This window comes from Sparus aurata, chromosome 23, assembly GCF_900880675.1.
Source record: "Sparus aurata chromosome 23, fSpaAur1.1, whole genome shotgun sequence".
Taxonomy (NCBI): domain Eukaryota; kingdom Metazoa; phylum Chordata; class Actinopteri; order Spariformes; family Sparidae; genus Sparus; species Sparus aurata.
In genome coordinates, this window is record NC_044209.1 from 10,015,862 (window position 1) to 10,028,523 (window position 12,662).

Here is a 12,662-nt window from a genome sequence, read left to right on the forward strand (position 1 = left end):
AACATCACAGCTGTTGCAGAAGTAACATCATCATAGTTGTTGTATAGTCGCATGTATAAATGACATGAAAGGCAGCTGCTGCTCTTTCATATGTCAGCAGATTGATTTGCCTAATCTTCACACGTCAAGTCGATCCTGGACGTAAAGTTCTGAGTACTTTGGGTGGAAACATGGCACGTCGTCTTCTATGTGTATGTCTGCATGTCTCACCTGGAAGACGATACGAGACTTTTCCAGTAGATACTGAGAGGTTATGGCACCACTGATTACACCACTTGACAGAGAGACAGAAAGAAACGGCACAGAGCAAATGAGATAGAAGAAACACAAAAACAAGTGATCAGAGAAGGGGCAGCGTGACACTAGAACTTGTCTGTTTGATTTCATACTCACTCTTCCAGAAAGACCTCTATGTATTTCCCAAAGCGACTGGAATTATCGTTCCGTACAGTTTTGGCATTTCCAAAGGATTCCAGAAGAGGAGCTGCCTCGAGTATCTACCAGGCATTCAAACACACAGTAAATCAACATCCTTTGTCAACTGGGTGACCAATATGCTCAAAATGTCTTGACCTGACAGTATTAGCTGGTCTAAAGCAAACACGGTCATTGTTTTTTCAATCTTGCTCTCAACAAAATAGCGAGAAACAGTTCAAATGCAGATCACATGATTGTTATATGTAAAATTCTGTCAGATTAAAGACTTTTTAATGCACTTTTTCTGAATAAACATGAGTTAATTTAGATCCTGATCAATCAGAGGGTTGAAAGGATGTTGAACAGATTTTATTCGGAGAGAAAATTCACATGAAAACAAAAAAATGTTCTAATGAATATTGGCACACACCACACCAAAACACAGCAACCTGCTATTCTTATGGCCATATGTGAAGATGAGGTGTAAAGTGTAAAGCACAAGTCATGCAGGGAACCCCACTACCTCAATCTTCAGCCAAGAGGAGCCAGAGCCAGAGGAACACGGAAAGAGAGGACGCACAGACATTAGTCATTTTTATAGACAGGAAGATGTGTGTCCTGGCAGCATTTTGTTTAGGCCAAGATGAGTGTGTGTGTGTGTATGTGTGTGTACCTGTTGCGAAAGATTGCATTTGTGATCTATTGCCGCTAGGTAGCGAAGGACTAGTTTGGTGGCCTCTGTTTTCCCAGATCCGCTCTCCCCACTGAAACACAGTCAGACTTTTACTGTACAGAGATCACACATTGATATGACTCAGCAGTTGACACAGTGCTCCGCGTATGAAGCCACAGCATTTCTCTTTGCATGTCAGACAGGCAAGGATACTGTTAAATGGTAAATAAAGTGATAATTTATCATTTTGCCCAAGTGCATGTGGATACTTTTTTCTGTTGTGGTTAAATATGAGAAAATATGGTTGGAAATTGGAAGGATAACCAGATATATGGTTCTCTGGCTCAGAATCCTGACATGACCACATACATTCACTCCAGCTAAATGTTAAGAGGACGTGCTCCACACAACTGACCATTGCTAATTACTGGTGCAGAAAATGATAGAATGGCACAGGTACATTTAGTCTAAATTTACATTGTTTTTTAACATTGCCTGGTGTCTTTTCTCCTGTAAATGTAGGATTTTCTCATCAGCACTTTTAATCCTCATTGTTCATTGTTTTATCCTATTATTTCCGCTGAAGTTTTATACCTTAAAATCAACTATATCTGTCAGTAACCCACATGGTGCCTTTGAAACCTGTATTGTTACAGTAACAAGATGCGGATAAACAGCCAATATGGGGCTGTCTAATATGATAATTACACACTAATGATAACATCAAGCACTAAATGAGCTTTTGTGGCTCACCAGTTAGACCGGCTATGTGACATAAAAAAGTCCTACAAAAAAAGAATGAATACATATGTTTTCTAATTAAACAAGCAGAACAGCTACACACAAAACGCCAAATAGGGGAAAAGAACAACAACTTCAGAAAACTCTTTCACTTTTAAAGTTATCTGCACATATGGATTCCTTCATAGCAAAATTAGTGTTAAAATTGAGTTGTCTTTAACGGGAGCAGGTTGAACTTTCCCATTTTGCATTCGTATGCTGTGATAATTCAATTGCTAAAAAGGTAAAAAAAAAAAAAAACAGTGGAAAACACAGTCATTTTGATGACAAGACCAAAGAGTGAACATTATCCGCACTTTGAGCACCACTACACCCAGCTTTATTAATCACTTAGAGCGTCCATTATTCAATCCCTCTCACCTTCCCCCTGGTGTGTGTGTGGAGCATTTGACTTAATTGACTAAGTGATGTGAGACCGGGCTAATCTTGCATTCGGCAAGGACTCCATTCCACTTTTGCGCTAAACCACCTGAAACGCTCCTACGCAGACACACACACTGCGCCTCAGCACTGCCAACAGATTAGCTCTAAATACCACCATTATGTAAGCTTGACCACAGGGGGACAGAGGTGTGTGTGTGTGTGTGTGTGTGTGTGTGTGTGTGTTTAGGGACACCGGCACCTTGACCACATTCCAGCATAAGGTTTCAATTAACGGACTGGTTAGCTAAAAACCTGGGCCATTACCGGTCACTGTACACCAGACCGCAGTTACCCGTTAACACGCACTCAGTGACTCCCACACGAACACAGGGTTCGCACACGTTCACTTGGACACACAAACCCCTGAAAGATAATCTGCTCCTGGGCCAGACCTGGCTGGGCTTTCCTTACAGGTGTCTCCTTCCGAATACGGCTAGATTGTTCCAGGTGTGGGCAAGGGTGTGCACGTGAGGGCGTTTTGTGTATTTCCTATGATTGTTTCTGGCCATGTCTTAAAGCACACACCCTTGTGCAAGTGTATGGATGCACTGGACACATGTGTATCAGAGTTAGATGTAAATGAGCTCAGTTAAGGTATGTGTGTTTGCCTGTGGAGATCAGTTTTGACACGGAGCGAGGTGCCTGTGACGGATAGGCGGAGCTGAAGAGGATCGAAGGATGGCTGTGTCTTAAGTCTGCTGGCCAGAAAACCACAGACAGACACTCATGAATTTACAAACACTAATCCAACTGGAGATGGAAACCTGACTGTCTAAGAAGCTTCATGTACACTGTGTACACCAAGGTTACACCTTTACAAAACTTTGGAAAGTTACTAATGAAATGCAACAAAAAGTTTTTGCACTTTAGAAAAATGTATCTGTCTAAAACAGGTGTAATATATAATGTATAATAAGAAAAATTAACAAATTCAAGTTTGTGGATTTGCAGTAAAGTTTTGTTGCGAATGTTTAGTGCATGCCTACTTTAAATTTGTCCAGGAATATTTTCAACAGTGAGGTCAGACAAAAAACCTTTCTGTAAGTGTGACACTGAAGTTAAGAGCTATGAGTTACGAACCCAAATTTTGAATCTGTTTTATGCCCGAGCCATTCAGCGTGTTGCACACTGACCATCCAATCAGAGGAAGCCAAACTGAAATTTGTGAACATCATTTCACAAGCTCAAAATATAAATGTCCCTTCTTTGACTCCATACATCAATCACATGTGAAGTGATAAATAGTGTTGTAATGAATTAACCATAATGTTTGATTTACAGGTAAATTGAAAGTGATTAAAAATGGAAAATGACACAAGTTTTTAGTATGGATTACAGAGATTCAGCCTCTTACCTGATTATTATGACCTGGTTGTGTTTGGCATCCATCATTTTGGAATAAGCAGCATTTGCTATGGCAAACAAATGCCTGAAGGAGAAATAGAAGCTACTATTAGATATCTACAGGGGTGAAAGCAGTGAACTGAAACTATAAGCGCCAAAATATTTTCTTCTGTTTTTCTTGCCTTCTTTTCTGCTTTGCTGCTGTAATTATTTACCAGCTTCATTCCTTCCTTCCGTTTCCTTTACATACATGTCAGCTTCCTTCCTAACTTGAATTTTTCTTTCATTGCAATCAATAAACAAAAAGCTTAAAAACAGTATAGTACAGGTGACACTTCAGAAATTAGCCTATACTTTTTGTTTTTAAAGACAATGACTCTACTACCTTCAGATTGTTTTTGGTTCGCTGTTCCAGAAGTTTAAGGTTGAATATGACTTACGGAGGGTTCTCTCCCAGAGCACGACCCTTGTACAGCAGCACCACGTCCGTCCCATAGATGTTGTACATCTTGTAGGGGTTTACAGACACCAGAATACTACCAATGTACGTCTGAAAGAAAACAAGGAATGAGAAGAGTGAAAAGAAAAATATAGGTTTCCCAAATCAACACATAATCACACATAAACTTTAGATGTATAGGTTAAACACATTCTGTCGATGGTTGCATGTTGGATGTGTGTTTTGCTCAGATACTTGCATAAATAAGCTCCCGCTCATATCTTTGCCTCAGGTTCAGCAGGACAGCCCCCTCGTGCATCTCCCTTGAAAGATAGGACAGTAGTATTTAAGGACAAAGAACAGAGAACTTCTCAAATAAATCCACCATCTAGATCACTTTCGCCTGTTTTCACTGTCTTGATTAATCTTAAGGCCTGTCACGTCATTGCAACTATAACATTTTCAGCTTCAAGAACCTTTCCAGAATCTTGTTTGAAACTTCAGAAAGTTGGTGTGTAAGACCGAGAACATGATATAATTTTACCTCTCTTTCTGGTTAAGGCAATTATGACTGCAGTTTACTACTTTGAATCATGATAAAATGCAAGTGATGAAATGCCTTGAATGTGACTTTTTTGTTTTACATATTTCAATGTCGCACATGTCATTGTAGGTCTCTCACTGACACAGTGTTAACTAGGGTGTGTGTGATCTTTGACTCACTCAAGCTGTGTCATGTCCTCCACTCCATCTTCCTCTCGCTGCTCATGCTGAGCCACAGTGGGTAGGCTTCTGATAGAGTACATCTGAAACATGCACATACTCAGAAATGAAGACATGATGCTTTTATCTAGCCAGGTGCGCAATGGGATCATGCACTGAAGCATGCACACACTCACACAGAACTTTTTTCTTTTCTTGATTGTATCCAGAGCCCCTCATCTCACCAAAGAAATATGTTTCATTGTGCCATTACCTATTATTCTGCTCTTTCAAAAGCATCAACATACAGGAAGTTACAGAAGTACCCCTCTGATTTCTCCACTCTACTGAAAATTGTCTACTGTTTCAAGTTTTCACTACATAACACTTTCAACTGCAAGATGACTTAATTAACATTTCGACTTCAGTATAGTGCCCAACTGTGCCAACTTGTAATGTGAGTGATATATTCAAAACGTTTACCTTGTCATACCATTGTCCCTGTGGTTCCCCCTCCCTGCTGAGATTCCACTCCCCTCGATCATGTCCCACTTGTCCCTGCCCCATCAGGCTGTGGGGGTCCAACAGCTCCCCATCTCTATACATTGACCACTTATTGAGATTCTGCACTGTTCCATGAGGCAGTAACCTCTCTGCACCCCAAACATCCACATCTTGCTGCAGTCCCAAACCTTCAACTCCAGGGCCCTGTGCCCAATGCTGTTCAGGGCCAGATCCATGTACCTGGGGTGACACTACAGCATATGAGGGTAGGTGGAAAGAGGCACCCCGGAGGTTAGGATTCTTCAGGGCACCAGAGAGGTTTAGTGAGCGAGGTTCTGGGGTGCTAGGAGCACCAAGTCTTGTCATGATATTTCCGTCAGGGAGACGGTACTTTGCCCCACGAAGGTTTGGGTTCTTTGATAGGGCATTAGACAAGTCAAGTGTTTTGGATGCAGTAGTGGGTTGAGAGTGGGTCACCAGCGTTCCATCGGGCAAACGGTAGTTGGCAGATCGGAGGTTCTTGTTACGGAGAGCGTTGGAAAGGTCAAGAGAGCGTGACTCAGAGGTATCAACAGAGCCAGGCTGCCTTAATAGTGATGTGTCTGGGAGTCTGTAGGAGGCACCACGGAGGCCGGTGCTTAGCATGGCACCAGAAATTAGAGGAGAGGTGGGAGCTTGGGGTTGGTTCCGAGAAAATAATGATGATCCTTCTGGGAGCTGAAACTTTGCTTTACGCAGGTTAGCATTCATCAGGGCGCTAGATAGCCCTGGTGATGATTCAGCATTCTGAGCCTCATCTCCCGGCTGTGTTAGAATTGAACCATCTGGTAATCGATAAGAGGCACCACGAACATTGCGATTGAGAAGAGCAGAGGAGAGCATAGAAGGGGTGGCAGGCTCGGGGGCTGGCTCATTTCTTGTAACCAAAGTTCCATCTGGCAGCCTGTATGTAGCTTTACGGACATTGGAGTTCAACAGTGCAGAGGAAAGCATTGAAGAGGAAGGGGAGGGTGCAGATGCAGGTTCTGTTCTACTAACAAGAGTGCCATCAGGCAAACGATATGTGGCCTGTCGCAAACTTGGATTGAGCAAGGCAGAAGACAGCATAGAGGATGAGAGGGGTGATGGACCTGGGGAAGGTTCAGCAGCAGGTTCAGTCCTGGTGACCAATGAACCATCAGGCAAACGATATGTGGCCTGTCGCAAACTTGGATTGAGCAAGGCAGAAGACAGCATAGAGGATGAGAGGGGTGATGGACCTGGGGAAGGTTCAGCAGCAGGTTCAGTCCTGGTGACCAATGAGCCATCAGGCAAACGATATGTGGCCTGTCGCAAACTTGGATTGAGCAAGGCAGAGGACAGCATAGAGGATGAGAGGGGTGTCGGACCTGGAGAAGATTCAGCAGCAGGTTCGGTCCTAGTAACCAATGAGCCATCAGGTAGTCGATATGTGGCCTGACGTACACTTGGGTTCTGCAGGGCATTGGAGAGCATTGAGGGTGACAGCATCCCACCACCTCCACCACTAGTGCTAACTGTAGGCTCAACAGTGCCCTGGGACATTGTCAAAGTGCCACCGGGAAGCTTGAACATGGATCCCTGGATTTGAGCAGTCCGCAGTCCACCAGAGAGAAATGAAGAGGTACCTCTGATTGTCCCTTGTTGAGGAGCGGTGGGAGGGGGTGCGGCAGAAACAGCGGACATAGGGGAGAGATGTCGCTGAAGGGGTGAGGTGTAGGAAGCATTACGTAGCTGGGAGCTTAGCATTGTAGAGGACAAGTACGGCGAGGAGGGTACAGAGGGGGCAGGAGGGGCTGCTACTTCACTGGGTGAGAGAACCGTTGTATATAAGTTAGCATTGCGTTGTAGAGGAGATGAGTAGGAGGCACTGCGAAGTTGGGAGTTCTGCATCAAAGCGTTGGATAAACCAACAGTGGCATAAGGGCTCGCCTCTTGGCTCATCTGTATATCCGTGGGTATATTCCCCTGTCCTCCAGGTAGGGGGGAAGGGCTTCTCTGTAAAGGTGTGGTGATGCCTGCATTCTGCAAATAAGGGTTGTGGAGTGTTCGCGGAAGAGAAGAGGGAGGAAAGGTAGCACCTACAATCTGAGGGTTTGGTAAAGCATTAGTAAGCATTGGGGATGGGCCTGGCTCCATCATTGTGTAGTCATACTGGTTGATAATCTGAGATGGTGGCAAAGTCACAGGAGAATAACTGGGATGAGGTACTGGAGATTGAAAAAATGTTGGCCCTTGACTCTGGGGAGTCATAGCCCTGTTGGGAAAAGGGGATGGTGGATGAGATGTATGGTGCATGGGAGAGGCTGAGCGGGAAGGCAGAGGAGATCGACGCTGCAGTGGTTGTGGAGATGGAGGTCTACTCTGCAGCCTACGCACTGATGGTTGTGGTGAAAGGGGGCCACTCTGTTTCAAGGAAGGCTGTGGAGAGAGAGGTGGGACTAGGGGAGGTGCTCTGAATGACTGCCTAGATTGAAGAGAGGGCTGGGTTCTGGGCATGCGGACTAGCGGCTGGCCCCTACCTACAGGTCTGTGGAAACCTCCCTGGGGAGTACCAATTCGCTTTGACTCCCTTAAACCTGTAGGCCTGGAGCCTGTCCTGGCTAACATAGGTGTTCCAGCTACACCCCCTATCTGTCCTGGGGGAGGAGCTGAGCCACTATGGATAGAGGATCTGAATGGGGCTACATGCTGAGTGACAGGGGGCCCATGCCTACTGCGTCTCTGTAAATAGGGGTTAGCTGGAGAGGGTTTCACGGCTCCCATGGGCACATGACTGCGACCTCCAGCACCACCTCTTAGCCTACGAGTAGAGGACCGGGTGGGGAGGGGACGACTGCTCATACGAGATGGGGAAGGGGATGGAGGACGATGGGGGGAGGTGGGGCGGAAGGTATGGGTAGGAGACTGAGATCTCTCAGGTAAAGGGGGGCTCCATCTTTGTGGTGATGGTAGGGGAGGGGAGGGGGAATGCCTCATTTTGGATGTTTGTTTTCTCCCTTTGAACAAATGCGGTCTGGTGGTTGGCAACGGCACTGCATCCGGAGGGGGATGCTGTCTGAAAGATAGTCTTGGAGAGGGTGGTGGGCTTGCTCTCTTCCTCATTGATCCATGGGGTGAAGCTAGGGGGCTAGAAAGTGGTGATTGGGGTCGAACAGTTGATGGAGCCCTGCGTAGCCCAATGCCCCCCCTTCCTCTTGTCAGGGATGGCTGCGCTCTCACTGACATCCCTCTCCTTTGGTGTGGCAGAGAAGGTGGGCTTGGTGGTCTCCGTATGGAGGTCGGCCTTTGGCCTGCCATTGAGGCCCGGTGAGTCGTCCCTCTTCTATGTAAGCGAGGGGAGAGGTAGGGGTCTGGTTGGATCCCTGTTTGGAAGTCCATTTGATGTGGTGAGAAGCGGGGTGATGGAGGTGCCATTGCCCTAACTGATCCTGGCCTTAGTGATAGTTGTGGAGATGGAAGGGGACTCATTCGTCGCACTGGCCTAGGTGAGGCCAGTGGTGAATGCATCAGTAGAGGCATTTGTGGCTGTATTGCTGGGCCCATGTGGGAAATTTGTCCCATCTGGACCATTAGTGGGTCTTGCTGGAGAAATGGTTGGTGCTGAAGGGGAGATTGATACAAGTGATTGGGAGGAACAGCTAAGGGAGGGGGGAAAGGCTGAGGGAGAGAGTAGTGCTCCTGTTGAATGATCATAGCTGTTGGCGAGGGGGCTTGTTGAGGAAGACTAGGGATTTGTTGTTGGTTCATGACCATGGGGTAATGGGGCTGTGTAGGAAGATATGTTGGAAGGGGCTGCTCATATTGGAAATCTGACATCATTTCCAGATTGTTGAGGGCAATAGCTGGGGAGGGAGGGGGAAACTGTGGGGACAGTGAATGAGGAGGAGGGGGTGGCAGGGTTTCCACCTCTATTTTGTCTTTTCCAAACAGCCTAACCTGGGGCCTGGGAACCCTAAATGGCTCAGCAAGAGGGTAAGACAGCTGCTCCTGTCCGAACATCTGTGCTGTCTCAGCTGGATCCATCCCAGCATCCATATAGAAAGGTTGCTGATAGGGGTTATAAATAGCAGCAGGGTCTGAATATCCCAACATTGGATCATTATATAGGTCCGAGACAACATCATAACCAGTACTCATCATGCCATAAGTGTCTGACATTCCGTAGTTATAACCCATATTGTGGTCAAAGTAATCTCCATACAGCTCAGGGTCATATGGGTTGTAGAAACCATCGTATTGCTCTGGCTCCATTGCATAGAGCATGCCATCTTCACCATAGTAATACTCCATCCCTTCATCATCATAGTACTCTTCATACTCATCATCAAAGTAACCATAAGGGTAACTGTAGTAATCCATGTCATCCTCATAGTAATACTCATCATCATGATAAAAATTGCCCTCATCATCATAATAGCCATATTCATCTTCCCACTCATCATCCTCGTAGTACTCCATTTCCTCTCCATAAGGGTCATATGGGTCATAAGCCATGGGTTGTCTCTGGACGCCTCTAGGTCTGGACCTATGATAGTATTCTTCCTCATATCCATACTCATCATCATCATACTCATAGCCCTCATTGTAATAATGTGTCTGTCTCCCTCCAGCATTCCTATTAGCAAATGACAGACGCTTTCGTCCTCCTGCTCTTCCCCCCAGCTGGCCTTGGCCCTTAGAAGTCAGGAACCTCCCAGTCAACCAATTAGTGGCTGCAGCTATCCTTCCTAACATCCAGCCTTTACTCTTAAACCCTGATCCTGCTTTCTTTTTCCCAAACATACCTTTGAACTTCCCTCCGAGTCCCTTTGCCTCTGTTGCCATTTTTCCCTTGCCCCCTAAACCAGATAGATTTATTGTCTTTTTTGGTGGTGTGGCTTCTTTTGCAGTGTCTTTTTTATCTTTATTAAACAAGCTGAAGCCAGACAGACCTGGCTTTTTGTCAGCGGAAGGTGATTTACCCCCAAACCCTGCAAAAAGCTTGCTAGTACCCAAAAGTGGTTTACCACCAGTCGCAGGTTTCTTTTTCTTGGAGAGTCGTAGAAAGAGACGGGAGGTGCTTTTAAGATTTCTCTTTGGTTTTGCTTTCTCTGGCTGTTTGGAGGGAAAGCCAAAAGGAGAGGCCTTCCCTGTGAGACCTGTGAGAGCTTTGGAGGCTCCTTTGAGGTGAGACTTGGCATCTGCTGTCTTTTGTGCTTTTGCTGCAGCTACGTTCTTCTTCTGTCCCTCTGCAGCAAAGCCCATCATGGCTTTGGAGGCTCCTTTGATGTTGACATCACTCATTTTTTTCAGGTTAACTGCACCCATCCCTTTCTTCACCTGAGGTTTCCCCTTCGTTCCCCCCTCCTCATCATCATCAGAAGTAGGTGATTTTTTTGGAGGTTTAAAACCCTTCATAGCCACGGCCTTGGATGCACCTTTCAGAGCAGCTTTCCCTTTCCCTTTATCACCCTTCTTGGTAACTACCTCTTCCTCACTCTCCTCAGACTCTGCTTCCTCACTCATCACCTCCTCTTCTTCTTCCTCTGACCCCTCCTCTGACTCGCTGACAGGTTTCTTGCCCTTTCCCTTCTTCCCATCATCCTTCCCTTTTCCCTTAGCTGGTGGCTCCTCAGCTTTCTTTCCCCCTTTCTTGTCATCTTTTCCTCCCTTTTTATCATCCTTCTTCTTTGGTTCCTCTGTCTTGCCTTTCTTGGCAGCTGATTTTGCATCCCCTTTTTTAGGTGGCATGATGTCTCCTTACTCAAATCATTCTAAAACAGGTGAGGATGAACACGTTCCCAAATTGTGCCAGAGCACGTCAGTATTAATGTCAATGTTGATGTGCTCTCTTGAAGGAGAAGAAGAGTCCAAATAGCAGCAACATCCTCTCATTCTCAGCTGTTTTCACGTCTTCTCTCCTTTTTCCTCCATCTGATCTGTCCCTGTGACACCCCAGAAGAACACACTGTGGCACACTCTGTCCCACGTCAGTTGTTCTATAATGCACACTGAGACAAACAGAAACCACAGTCCTTCAAAACACGATCTAGTAATGGAGTCGGAATCTCAGCCATCAGTGCTCGCTCGCATTACAGTACGTCTTCAAGCTTCTGCAAAGGAGCTGTTGTCTCTTTGAGTGCAAAAAGAGACAGAAATCTGTCTTTGAGTGTTTTTTTTATCTAATTCAAAATGCTACATATGAAGAGAAATCATCTTACTGGTTATAGTCTCTCTCAGTTTTACCCACTTGCTGCCTCTGGTGCACTGAGTCCATCCACCATAGCAAAAATACTTTAAAATTCCAGGTCATGTTCCTCTCTATAGGTTTGTAAGTAACTTCCCAGGGTCACACGATGAATAAAAGACCCTGCTATCCCAGTGACAGAGTCTGTGTAGTCCTTTGTGTGTCTCCTATTGTTAGTGCGTCCTGTGAGTCCGGCAATGAATCCTCATCTTGGCCGCCGCACCAACTTTGGCAGGACGTCCCCCTAACAAGGAGAGTTGATGTGCGTGCATCTTTGTGAGTCTCGGCCTTCAGGGGTGTCCTCCTCTTTGTCTGAGAGTGAGTACGTATGTGTGTTGCATTCATGGTTGTATCCTCCCACATCCACGTCAGCTTGCCTTTGTGACCTCCTGCAACCTTCTGCATCTCTCTCTGGTTACTGTGACTCCATCCATCCACTGTTTGCTTAAACGTGAGGCCACATCATGGCCTCAACGCATGTGCTCGCACATATGAGCATATGTAGTGCATGTCTATGTTTGTATATCCATCACAGTGAGTGTATCCCAAGTTATATTTGCAAATGGCACCTTAAAGTACCACCTATACTGCCTCGGGGTAACCCTATCTGCAGGCTCGCTCCTGTATGAATAATGCAGGCTGCCTGAGCTGTTGCTAAACTGTGTCTGAGAGGCGAAGCCCTGCAGAGCCAAAACACACACACACACAATACCACACACCAGCGGCAGCATCATAGACCACAGCTGAGAGTGATGCATGCTAGAATGTCCATACAATGTCCATGCAGTTAGATACACTGGAAGAAATTTTAATCAGAAGAGAAAGACCTTACCTAAACAAACTTAATGAATAACTGCTCTTTGTTTCCATGACTGAATAAACTGAATAAACAAACTGACCTTAAAGGACAACACAGTTTTGTACTGTTTTACCTTGTTTTTATTTGGCGAATATAAAATGACTAGGTGCAAACAGTGTTCTGGGGACCTTATTTCCTCTGAGAACAGCTTGTTTAATAAGTTATGGAAAAGATACATGTTTCTGAGTTCATATTATTACCTCATTAATGTTGTAAATATTAAAATTCCAAGTTTTAATGTCCTCTCGAAAAC

At 45.5% G+C, this 12,662-nt stretch overlaps 2 protein-coding genes across 2 annotated transcripts in view; both read right to left on the bottom strand.

Annotated features, from left to right (window-relative positions):
- Window positions 1–8,146, bottom strand: part of myo15aa (myosin XVAa) — a 37,270-nt gene extending 29,124 nt beyond the window's left edge. Inside the window, exons 1-9 of the mRNA XM_030408961.1 lie at window positions 5,283–8,146; window positions 4,821–4,903; window positions 4,357–4,420; window positions 4,099–4,208; window positions 3,669–3,743; window positions 1,091–1,181; window positions 941–946; window positions 394–497; window positions 211–274 (exon numbers count right to left, since the gene is read on the bottom strand). Of these exons, the coding sequence (XP_030264821.1) occupies window positions 211–274; window positions 394–497; window positions 941–946; window positions 1,091–1,181; window positions 3,669–3,743; window positions 4,099–4,208; window positions 4,357–4,420; window positions 4,821–4,903; window positions 5,283–8,087 (3,402 nt within the window). The 5' untranslated portion in view covers window positions 8,088–8,146. The remainder of the gene's footprint in view (window positions 1–210; window positions 275–393; window positions 498–940; window positions 947–1,090; window positions 1,182–3,668; window positions 3,744–4,098; window positions 4,209–4,356; window positions 4,421–4,820; window positions 4,904–5,282) is intronic.
- LOC115575135 (unconventional myosin-XV-like) lies at window positions 8,120–11,810 on the bottom strand. Its single transcript, XM_030406997.1, has 2 exons — window positions 8,168–11,810; window positions 8,120–8,124 (listed from the first exon to the last, which is right to left on the bottom strand). Exons 1-2 carry the CDS (start codon window positions 11,052–11,054, stop codon window positions 8,120–8,122), a joined length of 2,892 nt encoding a protein of 963 aa, XP_030262857.1. The 5' UTR covers window positions 11,055–11,810.
- Between the last annotated feature and the right edge of the window lie 852 nt (window positions 11,811–12,662).